This window comes from Antechinus flavipes, chromosome 5 (assembly GCF_016432865.1).
Source record: "Antechinus flavipes isolate AdamAnt ecotype Samford, QLD, Australia chromosome 5, AdamAnt_v2, whole genome shotgun sequence".
NCBI lineage: Eukaryota > Metazoa > Chordata > Mammalia > Dasyuromorphia > Dasyuridae > Antechinus > Antechinus flavipes.
Window position 1 is genome coordinate 116,243,540 of NC_067402.1, and position 17,312 is coordinate 116,260,851.

At 39.4% G+C, this 17,312-nt stretch overlaps 1 protein-coding gene across 1 annotated transcript; it reads right to left on the bottom strand.

Moving 5' to 3' along the window:
* Positions 1–4,037: 4,037 nt before the first annotated feature.
* Positions 4,038–16,650, bottom strand: FSCN3 (fascin actin-bundling protein 3). The gene is made up of 7 exons (XM_051963247.1): positions 16,086–16,650; positions 13,632–14,334; positions 13,141–13,259; positions 11,442–11,601; positions 11,115–11,285; positions 9,702–9,907; positions 4,038–4,217 (listed from the first exon to the last, which is right to left on the bottom strand). Exons 1-6 carry the CDS (start codon positions 16,224–16,226, stop codon positions 9,702–9,704), a joined length of 1,500 nt encoding a protein of 499 aa, XP_051819207.1. The 5' UTR covers positions 16,227–16,650; the 3' UTR covers positions 4,038–4,217.
* Positions 16,651–17,312: the final 662 nt, after the last annotated feature.

The following is a 17,312-nucleotide window of genomic DNA, read 5'->3' on the forward strand; positions in this document are numbered from 1 at the left end:
TTTTAACCAATATATTCCATTAATTTTTTTAAGAGCATTCTTTCATGGTTGTATAAACTTAAGGCTCAAAGTCTGATGAGGCAGATTTAAATGGCTCCAAACTTAGTTATATTTCTGCCTATAGAAGTATAATTATGAAACATATGAATGGCTTGCAATGATGCCCTTCAGGTAGAGAGAAAAAACAATTTCTTGGGGGCGAGAGACAGAAAGGTTGGACAGAGGTAGAATACCAGTCCTTTTATAGGAAAAGTTCACAAGCTTACTCTCTCTGATGTGATTGGTTCTCAGAACTGTTCCACAGTATCTCTCATGCCTGGAAGAAAGGGACATAAGGAAACATAAAGGATAGGCTTTATGAGCAAACCACAAGTATTTATGAGGAATAAGATTGGATTCGTGAGATTCAGTCTTTAACAAAATAAAATAATATGCTTAGAAACTGATGACAGTTGCACTTATCAAGGACTGCTAGTTATGCAGATGGTTTGCTTTATTTTTCCTCTCAGTGATCTGACCTTCTGACCAAGTGCTGGAGGTAAAAAATTTAAAAAAATAGACATTTCACTGTTATATCTTCCATTTTTCTGGCCATCCAGAAAGGTGATATTTTAGAGCTGTAGTTGAGATCATGCTGCTACTTCATCTATAGGGGAAGCCTCATCACCTCACTTCTGTACACCTATTCTTTCTTAAGTCTTTCCAGAATTATCCCAAACTCCTACTTCTAGGAGAAAAAAAATTCTACATTCTAAGTCTTGAGCTTATGTTAATTTGCTTTTATCCCCCACACTGGAATACAGTTTCCAGTTTTTAGCAACATGTTGTTGTTTGGTCGCTTAGACATGTCCAACTCTTGGTGACCTCATTTGAAGTTTTATTTTTTGGGGGCACAGATACTGGAGTGGTTCACTATTTTTTTCTCCAGCTTACTTTATAAATGAGGAAACCAAGGCAAATAGAGGTAAGTGACTTGTCCAGTTTCACTCAGCTAGTAAGTCTGAAGCCAGATTTGAACTCAGTTAAGATGAATCTTCCTGATGCCAGACCCCCATGCTCTATTGTGCTACTTAGATACCCTTTAGCAACATAGTTTTTCTCATCAGGCTCTCCAATATACAATATTTTAATCAATATTTATAATTTGAGTGTATATATTCTACTGCACTAGAGAGGCAGCTTGGTGTGGTTGTGGAGTCAGAATAATCTTAGGTAATGCCCTGGCTCTGACACATACTAGCTGCCTAAACCTGGACAAATCATAACTTTTCACTCAAGTAACTTTCAGATTCTAAGTTGCAGAGAAAATGCCAATTTGTTTCAGTGGATACAGTTTCTTACTTGGAACTCCTGACACCTATGAAATCATAATTTGGCTAAATAAATAAAAGACCCTGCACACATTATTTTACTGCACGTTTATACTATTTTCATCATAGAATATACACATAATAGATATTTTAAAAGAATGAAAAATTGGAATATGTTTAAAATTATTTAACCATCCAAAATTATTTTTTTACTGTCACTAAAACTATAATTTTTAAAAGTTAAATTTCAAAGGACTAGTGAGTTTAAGAGAATGAGATGACAACATCTACTTGTTAAATATTACTATTGATTTATAAAACTTTACAAATCTTCCTTGAGAACTCTAAGACATTGACACATTTAAACTTGATACTGTTTTCTGCACTATAGACATTTAGTATTACATAAGTTAGTGTCTGTAGGGCAATCAATGGCTGCAGGGGTAAATAAGCATCCTCTACATTTATTTAAAGTGGCTGGCAACCACTTTAAAGGCTGCCAACATAAAAATGCAATACAAAATGAGGAACAAGCAGATTCCATGTTTGATATGATTGAAAATTCTTTAATTTTTTAAAACTATAGTTGAATTCTGTGTTATATCAATTTAAAAGTTTTCCTTAAATTCAGTTTATTTCAGTAAAATAGTATTTTTAAAAAGATGTTTAGCTTAAAAAGATACATGAAGAAACATAGCTCCAAATAGAAGAATTGTAGTACTAGCACTCCTTATATCACTATATTCATTGTTCATTTCCATCCAATTATGCAAAAGGACTTTTGTTGAAACTCAGCTAGTAAATTTCCATCTTTTTTGATACCAATTAACTGTTTTTTTCCTCAATAGTATTTTTTTTCAATTTCATGTAAAAAGAGTTTTCAATTCATTTTTTAAGATTTTAAAATTTCAATCTTTTCCTCCTTTTTCTCCTTTTCTCCCTACTTCCACCTTCCCCAAAACAGTAAACAATCTTATATAGGTTATATATGTAGCAATCATTTAAAGCATGTTTTCATATTAGTCATGTTGTGAAAGAAAAATCAGAATAATAAGGAAAAATCATGAGAAAGAAAAATCAAATTTAAAAAAAGGTGAAAAAGTATGCCTTGAGCTGCATCCAGTCTCCATAGTTCTCTGGATGTTAATGACATTTTCCATCCCAAATCTATTGGCAATTGGCTGTTCTTGCAAACTAATCACAAAATAGTGAATTATTTTTCACATTAGTTTAAAATTTTCCATTTGATAGATTTTAAAAACAGATTAGGAAGTTTTTTTTTCCCCATGTTTTTTAAGTATAAGAATATAAAAAATTTAAAGATGATATTTGGGTTGTTTTTAGCAACAAAAGGATAGTTTTAAAATATCTTGCTAATCATGAAGGTTTTATATTATCAATAGTTAATATCTCAAGTGATAAAATGGGCTGAATTCATTGATAATGGTTACAAATTCATATTTTAAATAATCTTTATTTTAAAAAATTTTGAGCAAGTTCTTATTAGATTTGATTAGGTTGTTTTTACTTTCTTCTTATAATATAGTTGATGAAAAAACTAGGATTAGAAGTGTCACTCCTACCGCTTGAGGAGTGTTATTTTGTGTTTATTATTGAATACGAAAATATTTTCTTTAGCCCATGATTTTTTTGCAGCAATCTTTTGAATCTACCTGCCCATTTTGGAGAGGGTTTGTTTAGTTCAAAGTAGATAATATAATCTTTTTTCATGAAGATCTGCTTTCTTTCCTTTCCTCTTCCCACTGATAGAGCAAGAAAAATACCCTGCTATAAATATGTATAGACAAACAGTATAAATACCCATATTGGCCATGTTCAAAAAACATGTGTTTCAAACTGTACTCTGAGTCTATGACCTCTCTATGAAAAAATAGGTAACACATATTTCTAAACAAGATATCTTAACTGTGTCTCAGCCAATTTTAACATATCGCAGTTCACTCAAAAACAAATAAGTGAAATGTACTACTTCAAACCCTTCTGGACTATGGATATCAAATTCTTTCCTCAAGATATTTTACATAACATTTGAAAACCTCTGCAATAAAGACTGAATGAGGGCAACAGTACCAATCTCTGTACTATGTATTAGTAAACTTTAATTCCTTTAATTCCTTAATTTTAGCTAAAGTTAATAGAAATGAAAACCCTGTTATTTATTCTATGCCCCCAATGGATTATCTTGCATACCCTACATGGAAGACTACCGTTCTAGGACACAGATGTTTGATATAGGTGAAATGAGATGAAAAGGCAGGAAAAGGGAAGAAAGGAATTCCTATTCTTGCCTAGAAAACCTTTCATTTATTTATTTATTTTTTTAAAAGAATGGATCTCCCCATCTCACTCATGCTAGAAGTATAATGTCTTCTTGAAGGCTGATTCCTGATTCTAGGGGCTTTGATAGTGCTCTCTGTCTGGCACTACTCCCAGTCCAGTCCTGGGGCCTCTTCCATTCATGATAAACGTAGTGTACATGGCAGATCTGCAATAGCTCAGAGAAATTCAGAATTCCCAAGCTCTAGAGATCTGGCAGTCAGCCTCCCCAGTACTTGGGATTTAGTTGCCCATGAAGACCTTCTTGTAGCCCCTTTGAATGTCAGACTCAAATTATCCCAAGGCCTCATAGCCTTAGCCTTTCCACCTTAGCCCCCACCCCAACCCCTCTTCTTCTGTTCCCTTAGAAAGAGGCAGCATACAGAAACATTGGTGGCTGGTCATGGTGTATTGTTACCGAACGCAAATGAGGAGTGGAAGGATAAGCTGTGGCTGGTAGGATTAGGGACTGTGTTGTGGATAATCTTGCAGATCTCATCTTCAGGGTTTCCATCCTGTTGAGTAAGATGATTCCTCCAGAGGGCTTCTTCATGGTAGCATCACATTTATCTGGGTAGGGGGATGTGGAGTAAAATCAAATCAATCAGGTATTTATTGAACACTTATGGGGATATGCTCAATGTCTATCAGGAAATACCAAAAAGTTCATAAGTTCCCTGACCCCTCAAGGAAATTATAGATAAGTAGGGAAGAAAGACATTTACTAGAAAAAGAAACAATACATTATAAGGGCTTCATTGAAGAAATAGGATTTTTAGTTTGAATGTCAACTTTTTAGTACCTCAATTTCCTTTTCAGGAGAAAGAATATGTTATTCAAGTACAATTTGGACTAGATGACCTCTAAGATGAGATGCCTTCCAGCTCTGAGACACTGTGATTCTCCAAATGATGGATGGGATTTCAGTAGGCAAAGAGGAACACAAGGGCATTCCAGGCTGGCAAGTACAAGGAGGGAGGGTGGGGGAAAGCCAGACACGTTCCAAGGGCAGTGAACACAGAAAAGCACAGAAAATTTCACCATAGGAAAGGACCTTGGCAATAATTTCATACAACATTCTTATTTTAAAGAAGAGAAATTTGAAGTCCAGAAAAGTGAATCCCAGCTTAGATAAAATGGAATGTTTATGTTGACATCAGTAATGGTGATTGTCTCAAGATGCACTCTGTCACTCATATTCTTAGAAAGTTGTATGAGATTTGGAGTAGTTAACTGATTTTTTCATAGTCACACAAATATTAAATGCCTACTTTGTGTCAGGTAGAAAAAGAAAAAATTGAATGTCCCTGTTCTCAAGATGTCTGTAACCTACAAGGAAAAAACAACATATACTTAGATGAATAAAAACAAATGCAAAGTAATTTTTTTGGGAGGTGGAGAATACTAGCAAATGGGAAAATTGGTGAGGACTTTTTTGTAGGAGATAGCACTTGAATCTTAAAGAGAAGTGGATGTGCTAGAGGTGAAAAGAAAGGAGGCAGTATTCCAACAAGCATAGAGTACAGTTCAGGCATTTAGCTAAGTGCTTACATAATACTTTAAGATTTGTAAAGTGCTTTATAAATGTTATTTTATTTAATCATCATAGCAATCTTGGAAGGTAGGGGCTTTTATTATCTTCATTTTACAGATGAGGAAACTGAGTTTGAAAAGCTAAGTAATGCCCAGAATGATGCAGATAGTAAGGATTTAAACTCAGAAAAAAGCACAGAGTCAGAAGATGAAATATTGTATACAGGGAGCAGCAAATGGGCCAGTTTGATTGAAATGTAGACTGCTAAAGGTGAATAATGTGTAGTCATCATGGAAGGATAAAGTAGACCCTATTTTGTGACTAGCTTTAAATGAACTCAGAGTTCATATTTTATTTTAGAAGAAACAGGGAACCATTGAAATTTTTTGAGCAAGGACATGTTCAAACTTTGATTTTAAGAATATCATTTTGATCAGTAAAGGATAATTTAGAGGGATGCAGAACCCAGATTCAGGATGACCATGACTGTAATAATCTAGAGGTAAGAAATGATGAGTGCCTGAACAATGGTTATATTGATAAATGAGAGGATGGGAATGACAAAAAGGTAGACTTGGCATAAGAAAGAGTAATAATAGAATAGTAGGATAAAGTAAAGGACAATGAAGATCTGTGGGCAACTTCTATGTCCTGTGTGAATCTAGGTGACTAAAAGGATGCTGGTTAGAATTTTGGGAGGAAATGAGTTCTATTTTAGACATGTTTCCTTTGAGATGCCTACTAGCAAATAGTTGGAGATGTGGAACTGTAGGTCAAGAAAGGAATTATTATTATCTGGATATGTAGATTTGGGAGTCCCATTACATAGCCACTACAATTGAACTCATAGGAATTAATGAAGTCCTCAAGTGAGATAGAGTAAGAAAAGAGAGTGTATGGTCCTAGAACAAAGCCCTAGAATGCATTTTCCCATAGAAGGCAGTATATAGATGATCATCCTGCAAAGAAGACTGAGAAGGGCCAGTTCAGAAAGGAAGGAAGAAAAGGATAACAAGTATAAGAGCCAAATCTTCCTGACTCCATCTACTACAATTTCCAAGTACAAAACTGGGAAGGCAGATTGGGGAGTGTTTATTATGTCAGGCTAAAAGGTTGGAACTATGCACAAGGAGATCATTGGTGCTTTTTGAGATGCAGAATAACTTCATTTAACTAGAAACAGATCTCTGCTGACATGAATATCACATAAATTATATTATCTATGTTGTACTGTATTTCTGTTTATTTTACTAAACATTTCCCAATTATAGCTTAACCTAGTTCAGTCTTGCTTTCTGAGTTCATTTGGCCAGCCAGCATTGAGTTTGACTACCTCTGATCTGAGCCACGCTGTAGGAAAACTAATCTGATGTCAATATGGAACAATAAGAATTGAGACAAGTTGGATGAAGTCACCCATTAGGAAACTTTTCAATAAACTAAGTATGAAGCATTGAGGACCTAAAATAAGATAGTGGGACATTGTCCAAAGATATGGAAAAGGAAGAATTGATAAAGCAATATCATTTAATAACTAAGAAGTTAGGGAAAGGAAGAAATAAAAAAATACATATTCAGATTTTTGAGGATAGATACTTGAGATAATAGAAATAGGAAAATGAGGAGCCAGGTTCAGAAGAAAGATGAGGAATTCATAGTTTCAGAAACATACAAGATAAAACAGAATGTAACCCATGAGAAAGGTCAGGCTATGGATGTAGATTTAGGAGTCATATGATCCTTAGAGACACATATAAATATACTCTCTTTAAATCTTCCTCTTTCTGATTCACCCTTATTACTGGGCTTTTCAAAGGCTTAGATATAAGCAAGGATTTCCATACTTAATCACACAAACACTCTTTTAGTGTGATAGTGGGAATTCCCCCTTGTTTTTGGCCTCCATATGAAAGCATTTTTTGGAGGGCCATTTCTTTATTCTTTCTATTGAATTTGGATTAGGGAATTTGAATGGCAAAGTGACATGTTTAGAAGTATCCATCAACTGATAAATTTTTGGTACAAATCATTTAATCTTTCTAAGCCTCAGTTTCTTCATCTGGAAAAGAAGGGCTGAGTCAAGATGGCCTCAAATATCCTTCTCAGCTCTAAATCTAGGATGCAGGATTCTCTGACCTGAAGTATTTCCACTCCTCTTTTCTCTCTCAACTGTTGCTACAATCAGACAATCAACTAACATTTAATAAGTATCTATAATAGGTCAGGGTCTTGTGCTGGATGTTGGGGATACAAAAAAAAAAAAAAAGAAGAAAAGAAATATCCCTTTAATGTCTAGAAATTCATCATTTACCGGATGGAACCTATATATATATATATACAAAAGAAAAAAACACATATACAAAAGGAAAACAAAGGAAATTGAGGGGAAAAGGCACTAAAACTGGTGGGAATCAGAAAAGGGCTCAAAGTAGGTGGTGCTTGAGCTTTGCCTCAAAGGTAGATCCAGACAGAAGAAGAGAATTTCAGTAGTGAGGCCACAGCTTGTGCAGAGAGGCAGGAAGGAGAATATTGGAAACTATAATGAGGTCAATCTGGCCTGAGTGTAGAGTTCTAACAGATGACTAATCTATAGTCAACCTGAAAAGACAGTCCTGGAGCCAGATTATGAATAGTGTTTAATGTCAAATAAAAGAGCCTATATTGTATCATCCTGAGTAGGGAAGTGATCTCTGTGAGCAATATCAGTTAGGCAATTGTGGGGAAGACAAACTAGAGAGAAGAGGTCAATTTAGAGGTGATTTCAATAATGAGGGCCTGTCTTGAACCCACATTTAAACTTAATTAGTTCTGGGGATTAAGGGACAGAGCTTCTTGATAATCTAAATATAAAAACCAGCCCATCAGGAGGCAGAAGTTGCTTTTCCTCAGGCACATGTAAACATAGTAATGGAAAAGTAGGGAAACTACATTCAACTGAATTCATGCTGTATCCTTGCCAAGTATCTTTTACATATTATGCAAGTAAATATTTTAAACTCTGTAATAATAATAAGGAGGGCCTGAATTAGAGTGGTTATGACATGTATAGGGAGAAGGTGATAGATACAAGAAATACCGTGTTTCCCCGATAATAAGACCTATCCCGAAAATAAGCCCTCTCCTTACTGTGTTAGATTCCTCTAAAATAAGCCCTCCCCCGAAAATAAGCCCTATTGAGATTGTTACTGTAGTGAAGGTGATCCCCTGCGCTACATGCTACATTATGGTACCCTCAAGGACTATTTGCACATGGAAGTCAATGACTACACTGAAAATAGAATGGAAAGAAATCAGCGTGGAAACTTTGTGAAGCCCTGTCTGCAAGAAGTCGTGACTTGGGTGAAGAAATCATGGGATAAAATTACTGACAGCTGTGTCGCCAAGGCACCACGAGCAGGTTACCTGGACAAGACATGTTCATTTAAAGAGAGCTATATTGCTGGACATGACAGATTGGGTCCACTTCTTCTGAAGGAAATAGAGGTGCAAGACATCCAGGATGGAATTCAGGCTATGGACACTTATGACGATGTTGTTGAAGAAGATGACATGATCATTATTGAATAAAGGTACTTTTTTTTGTTCACATTTACCTGTTTATTAAAATTGCTGTCAATGTTCATTAAAATAAGCCCTCCCCTGAAAATAAGCCCTCTGGTGTTTTTCTGTCCAAAAAAATAATAAGACAGTGTCTTATTATCGGGGAAACACGGTATAAAGGTGGTGGGATCAGTGAGACTTGAAAACTGATAGGATCTGGTGGTGATAGGGTAAGTGAAAGTAAATAGAGAGTAAATACATTTGACTAGAGATCTTGACAAAAAAGAGGAAGTTAGAAGGGATTGGAGGTAGTGAAGAACAAAGATTTTTGGATATGTTGAGTTTGAGATATCTATGGGATATTCAGGTAATAAGTGAAGTTGCTTTAGAGAGTTCAAGGAAGAGATGAAAGCTGAATATGTAGATTTGAGAATCATTGGCAGGGAGATGACAGTTGAAACCATGAGCTGATGAAATAGAGATTCTATAGAAGGAAGAAAAGAGGATCCAAAATATGTATAGAAGAATTGCACGTTTAACATATATTGAATTACTTGTCATTTAGGGGAGGAGGTACAGGAAGGGAGGGAAAAAATTTGGAACATAAGGTTTTGCAAGGGTAATGTTGAAAATTATCCATGCATATATTTTGAAAATCAAAAACTTTAACAAAAAAATAGAAACTCATGAGAGAGCAATATTATAAAACTCTAGGAAGGAGAGAGTATCTGGAAGGGCAGAGGTTAAGTTACATAGAGAGGTCAAGAATTATGGGGACCCAAGAAAGGCAACTGGATTTAGCAATAAAGAAAATACTAGTGACAAAATAGATGCCACTGAATGGTGGAACAGAGATCAAATTGAGAAGTGAGTGGAGGCAATGAGAATAAATAACTTTTTCTAGGAATTTGTAAGAGGGAAGAGAAATATAGGATAATAGCTAAAAGGGATGGTTGGGACGGGTGAAGGTTTTCTCATACCTAAAACTCCCAGAGACACTCGCTGGTGATGGCCTCGCTGTCAGCTAGCAAGACACCACTGCTGTCGGCCCGTATGTAGTAGCCATTGGGGGCCAGTACAGCAAGGAGATTGCTGCCTCGTAGTTCTAGACAGAAGTTGAGAGCAAACTTTCCCCAAGGACGGAAGGTGCCATAGGCTGTCAGGGACCAGAATGTGCCGCCCTGTGCTGGAAGGGTAGGAGAACTGAGGTCATTAAGTGATGTGAAAGGGAAGCATGTGCCTCAAGTCCCTGGACACCTGAGTGGGAGCATGGACATATCACCACATTACCATCATCAATCATACTTCTTCCCCTCCTCCCCAAATCTCCCACCCCATATCAGCTGTGCTCTAGCTAATCATAATATTAATTAGCTAGCATTTAAATAGTTTTAGTAAGCACTTTATATAGATTTTTCCATTTGATCCTCCCAACAACCATGGGAGGTAGTGCTATTATTATTCCCATTTTACAGATGAGGAAACTGAGTCACCGAGAGGTCAAATGAAGTCATCCAGTTAGCAAATATCTGAGGAAAGAATCAAACTCAGGCCTTCCTTATTCCACATGCAGGGCTCTATGGATTGTATCACCTGGCTGTCTCAGAGGAGAGGAAAGATATAGATCTCTATGCTATGTCTTCCCAAACTTGGGATCTGCAATAAGAGCAATGGGGAAATACCTTCCTCCTCAGACTGACTTGAAAAAAAATCCCATTTACTTTCTTTCATGTATCAATCTACCGGTCCCACCTTCCACTTTAGCCCCAGGACAATTTCCTACCAGTCCCACTCCCTTTTCCCCAGTTTATCACCTTCAATATTTCAGGATGAGCTGCCCTACAATTCACTTTCATTTACCCCTGTGGCTAGACTCTTGTTGAAGAGGCAGGAATAAAGAAAAGTCAGAGGAAAAGTGGACTTATTTTAACTTAGGATAGAGAGATTTAAAAACATTTTTTAAAAATTTTAATTAATTTTTTTTTTTTTTGGATAGAGAGATTTTTAAGTAAAGTGTGTTTTCAGAAAATCTTAAAACCTTAGGGAGTGGTGTAGCAGGAAGGGCACTGGATTAGGAGTCAGGACATATGGATTCAAGGCATATCCCAGCACTGCCATTAATCTGCTGAATGACCTCATTCAAACTACCCCACCTTTCCAGGCCCTTGCCAAAGAGATAAGTTAGATCAGATTGCCTTCAAGATCTTCTCCAACTTCAACAACATAAATATTAAGAATTGGAAGGGACTTGGAGACTATCCAACCTAGACTCCCCCTTTCCCAAGTCCTGGGAAGGGCTGTGTTGGGGAAGGAGCCAACAGACACTGAGCAATGGTCCCCGGATCCCTCCTGGCACATCCATAGGAAGAGATTGGGATGAGAGTAGCACTCACCCTGGAAATGGTAAATGCTTTGCCTGCAGGGCAGTAGCTGGATACAGTCTGGCTGGTCCATGTTACACTGCAGTTGGTCATGTTCTGATGATGTACCTACATAGCCATAGCGACCTCGCAGTGCCAGGAAGGGCCGATTGACTAAGCAAATCCTGAATTCTTCAGAGGGGCCTGGGGGAAATGGGAATAGAGGTCACTGGAGAAGATAATTGTTCTGAGCTCTTTCAGATGTGATGTACTAGGGAAAGACTAGGTATGGAAAAGCATTATTCAAGGATTCCTGGTCTAGACGATCCTAAGATGAACGTTGCCTTTCCCTCCACTTACCTGGATGTGAAGAAGTAGCTATCAAGAACCCATTAGATGTGACACCCACATAGCGTCCATTAGCAGCCCGTAGAATAATCTTGCCACAGTTCCAATTCACACAGAAAATAGCCTCAGGCTCTAGTTTTTGTCCATCTCCCACTACAGCCCTATGTGACCTCTACAGAGAGGGAGAAAGTTTCAGTGTTAGGGCAGAGTCCAGGTTCTCTCTCAAATTAGGTTATTAATATTGACTTCACCCAAGAATTTTTAACCTTTTTTGTGCCACAAATCCCTCTGTCTAAACTCTTCTCAGATTAATGCATTGAAATGTATAAAATAAAATACATTGCAAAAAAAAAAAAAAACCTATCCTGAAATAGTTATTAAATTTTTTTTTGCTACACAAGTTACTGGTCCATCTGATAATTATCTCTAGCCTAAGATCCCCTGATCTGGAACTTCATTTTTTTTCTTCCATAATCATCCTAGAAAAATCTGTTATCAATAGAGGATGAATTATGGCTCACAAAGGGTTAGAGAGCAGGACAGAACAGGGAAAGAGAGGAAATGTGGGAATGGAAATGAACATTGGACCAAGAATAAGGATATTCATGGGTTCAAATCCCGCAGGGAATAAATGCTAGCTGCATGATTCTGGGCAAGTTAATTTTTCTGAGCCTTAGCTCCCTCAACTTGAAAATAAAGAAGTTGGAAGCTCTAAATCTGTGATCCTATGGAACTTACAAATAATAATAGTTAACATTTATAGAGGGTTTGCTATGTGAGTGGTACTATGGTTCGTGCTTCACAAATTATCATCTCATTTGATTCTCTTAACAACCTGGGAGGAAGGGGCTATTATTATCCCCATTTTATAGATGGGGAAACTGAGGCAAGTGACTTGTCCAAATTTAGTACATATCTGAAGTCACATTCCTGACTCCAAGCCTGGTGCTCTATCCCCTATGCTACCTAGCTGCCCGTGAACTTCTCTGAATCTCAGTTTGCTCGCCTATAAAATAAGGATGATGTTGTTTGAAATATCTATTGCACAGGGTTGTCACATCCAAATGAAATAATATACACTAAATGCCAAACTGGCTATTGTTAATATATTATTATTGTCATTACGATTATTAAAGAGGAAAAAGTTCTTCAATATCATCTTCAAAATTTCTGTGGAGGTTTTGTAGCCCTAGAGATTAATATTTATAGTGTGGTCCAACTCTGGATTCTGTAGCCCAATCCTCCTATAATCTAGGCCAGAGCTTCTTAAACTTCTACTCATAATCCTCTTTCTGCCTGGGAAATTTTTGCATGACCTCAAGTATATAGATATATAAAATAGATATCCAAATCAAACATTTGCTGATAATAAGTAAATGTGACCCACATTCCATATGTGCAGTTAGGAAACTCCATAGGAGACTCATGATCCACAGTTTAATAAACTTGGATCTAGGTTACTCTTCTTAGGAACAAAAGAAAGGCTTGTACTCAGGATCACAGGGCCAAATCAGAACGAATTAGGGATTAGGAACACAAGCATCTCAATTTTTAGTAGGACATCTATTCTGGAAAGGACAACTTTCATTTCTGTTGTGAGTTGGGGCCCTGGGGTCCTAGGGTGTGCACCTTGGTTGAGAAGAATGTAAAACTTTGGGAGTTTTTATTCCTTCAGATTGTCCTGGATCGGCTTTTAGACCCATAATCTTACCTGTGCTAAATATTGGCCAGTAACTGAACGGAGTTGAATGGCATTAGTATTTGCATTACTCTCATATTGGAAGAAAGACATAGGAGTCATCCGCTCAGATCTAGCACAGACTTCCAAATCTGCAGAAAGAGGGATTTTCATCACAAGTAGCCCAGGGTCCGGTGTCAGCCCCTGCTCCTGCTTCTCCAGTCTCTTTTCTGCCTGCACAAAACCCAGACCCCACCATCTCCCATCAGCATTTCCTCTCTGCATTATTTTTCTGTGTGGAACGGTCCATACCAGACACTGCAGGGCATTTTACAGGAAGGAGAAGGACACAGCCCCTTTCATCCAGAGACTCTATTTCTATTCTTTATTTTAGAGCTTCTTCCCTTCATAGGATTCAGCATTTTTCATGCATCCCCCTCTCCCCTGCTCTCCTTATTTCTTTCACTCAATTCATCTCCTCTACGCATTTTTCCTCCACCCTTCCCACCAGCTCTATCACTTGCCTGAAACGATGGTGACAAATTTCCGATTCTTAGATTTGATAGTGATCCAGGCTGTGCAATGCTGTAGTACAAACCACTCCTCTCCCCCCATGGCGTTGGAGCCCAGAGCCAGGAGGGCGCGGGAGCCCTGCGGGTACAAGAGGCATCCCTCCCCATCGCCCATGGCCACCTGCCCACCGGGCCGCAGCTGAAGGTGAAAGGCCGTTTGCGGCGAGGGCCTGCTGACCAACCTGGCATTTTGGGACAGGAAGTGGTGGGAAGAAGACTCGAGGTGGTAGAGCCCGTCGTGGAAGTGCAGCAGGAAGCCGCACTCCTCCAGGTAAGGCACGGGAGCATCCACCCAGGCGCAACCCTGGTCAGGACTGGCCCGGACATAGCAGCGGGTGATGGGGCTGTAGAGCATCACGTGGACGTGCAAGGCCGGCCGCGGGGCCCACATGTGGTAGGCGGAGAGCACTCTGGAGGTGCAGAACACATCCTCGCCATCGGACTCCAGGTAGTGGCCAGTGACCATGCACTGAAGCGTCCACTTGCCGTGGCGGTGGAAGCGAAGCAGGAAGTAGCCGTGCTGCGCGTTCTCGGGCCACCCACAATAGACGGAGCCGTCTCCCTCCGGCAGCAAGATGTGGCCGTGGACGCTCTGGAGGCGTACCACTGCCTGGGAATCCTCATCCTGTTCATTGCACACTATTAATTCCCAGGTCTGCAGAGAACTCCCAGGGAGGGAGGAGGGAGATGTTAGTGCCCACCAGATTACTGGTCCTAAGCTGCTCATTCACAGCGCCCCGGACGTCATCGCAACATGACCAGCATGCTTACCATTGGAGATTTTAAGCCAGTCTCGTCAAACCACAGTTTCTCATGTGGTTAAAAAAAAAGTTCATAGATTCCTAGACTTAGAAATGGAAAAGGCCAACCTTCTCATTTTACAGAGAGGGAAACTGAGGCAGATAATGGTGAAGTGACTTGGCCAGTCACACAGCAAGTAAGTACTTATCTGAGGCAGGATAAGAACTCAAGCCTTTTTGACTTCCAGCCCCATGCTCTATCAAAGGCATCATGGTGCTTTTCTAGTTAGCTCAACATGAATATTCAATCCTCTATTCTCAATTTCCTCCCAAGAAAGTCTCCCTTTTCTCTCTCAGACACTATACTATAGTCAGGAAACAGGTGTGTCAGCTCAGGATGCTCAGCCTGTTGTCTCCCTTCCCAGAACCATCTGTTTTTAAGAGTAGTCATCACACAGAATTCTATCTCTACCTGATGTGTTAGAGATGAACAACAAGTAGCTCAGGTCCAAGGAGCAAAAGTTTGTTGCTGTAAGCTGCAATTGCCTTGATAGAGGGTGGGGCTTGTCGTCAATAAGAAACCAGTGTGAATTCTGCCCCAGACACCAGTCATGTGATTCTGTCAAGTCTAAGCCTTTAGATTTCATATTTTCTAGAAACAACATGTTGACCATAGACTTAGACATTGTGTGTATGTGTGTGTATATGTGTGGTGCTCAGAGGCAGATCTAGATCAGCTTTCCAACATGGGAATAAAATTTAGGTATGTTAGCTCAACATACCTAGTCATCAAGAATAATTAGTTAAATATTGGAAACTCCCAGATATGGCCCACTAGATGCTGATAATACCCCAGCGGAGCTCCTTACTGGCTGGCCATCTGCTCCCCACTCCCCTCAAGCAGCTTTTGAGGAACAGCATGGCTCTGAAATACTTGTCCTAGGAAATGTGCACTTATGCTATTTGCTTTGGGTATAAAAATGGATATTTAAATGTTCTCAGTGGAGAGGGAGAATTTGAAGTAAAAATATAGAGACAAAGAACCCAGTTCCAGCCTCTGTTCCATGCCATTCTTCTTATGGAATCCATGAGTTCTTGGAATTCTTCACATGTGTCTCTGCTGGATCTCTCCTTTTCTCCTATTCCCTTTTTGAGATGAGAAATCAGGACATAGTGTTACATATACCTTCCCCTTTCCTTATATCTATTATATATTTATATAAATGTACATGTATATGAAAACACATACATATATGTGTATATGTATACATATATACACACACACACATGTATATGATTTTCCCTTGCGACCCCATAGTCCTTCATTCTAGCTTGAGGATCTGGAAGTCTCTCCCTTTGTGATGTCACAGTGCCTCTGTGCTGACACTACAGGGAGCAGAGGGTGAGAGAGTTGCCAGAGCAGAGAGAGGTAGGAAGATTGAAAGTGAACCGTGGACTTATTAAAGGTTCTGATGAGGTAAGATGGAGTTGGAGATGGAGACACCACGGGCACAGCACAGAAAGGACCCAGGAATGTCAGTGATAGAAGCAAGCAAAAGGGCTGAGAGCCAGGGCAGGAGAAAAGGTGCCGACATTCCCGAGACAGGGAATGTGATTTGAGCATCAGCGTTGTGATACCCCACTCACCCCAGTGATGGCTGGTTACCTGTCTCCTGCCTAAGCCTTTAGCTACAGCAGTGATTTTATTTCCATAGTTCTCAGCTGTTAGATAGGTGCCAGCCCAGCTGATAAGGCCAACCTTCTGGTCCTCCGGCCGGGACCCATGAAGCATCCAGTCCTCCTCCATGGGGCCGGCGCCACACTTGATGACTCCGTCCGGCCCAGCCTCGTCCTAGCATGCACCTGCAGGCCATAGGGCCAGAAACAGGGCCCCAGGACCAACAAGGGAGGGAACCTAAAGGGGGAACCTCCTGGGCAAGTGCCCTCCCTGCTGGACCTAATCACCACTGTGACCCGTGGGCATTATGACCATAAAGGTTACTGCATTTTCCTAGAGGTCTGCCTGTCATCACCCTATAGTGGGACAAGGCACGGTCCCAATCCTTCACCATTGCATCCCTCCACATTTGTTAAACTGTCACTCCAGAGTGCGTAAGAATCTCAGGACCATGGCAGTCTTCTATATTCTGAGCCTGGGCAGAGAGCCATGTGGGATCTAAGACTAGAAATCACAAACCTCTTTGCTCTTCTATGACCACCTTGTGACTTCAGGCAAGTCCTCTTTCTGATCTTTTCTTTCTTTGTTAAACAGGAGAAGAAACATTCTCAGTCTTTATTCAGGGGTATGAGGTTCCCTTAGGGTTGAGGGACCCCGCTAGCCTAAGAATGTGAGGGGAAAAAAACCATAACAAAACTATTGAGAATGTTTAATTCTCTGGGCAAAAGGAGACAGTCTAATATTGGCTGAGGACTCATGACTGACCCAGAAACACATATGACATGAGTGATCACCTGCCACTGTTCCCTAAACTCCCAGTTACACTAATCTATATCTCCACCATTAGTCATTGGCATATTGGACAAGGAATTCAAAGACAAGAAAGCAGAAGATGCAGATTTTCTGGTCTCCAGGAATGTTGCTCCCACAATAACTACTATGTAGAAAGAAGGGTCTCCACATGACTAATGTGGGTTCCCATAGTGATCCAGGTAAAGGTGCATGAACCATAAAGAGACAAAACACACTGGAAGTTCTGGGGAAATTAACTGATTTGGGGCAGGGTGAAGTGGCAAATAGAGAAATAGGACATTTAATAAAAATTGGTGGGGGGATTTCTTTGATTCTTTGCTGGAATTCAAAGGAGGTGAAAACCATTAATTGCATTAGAGGAGAGATTTTTGTGTGTTGTCATTCCCTACCAGTTTTTCCTTC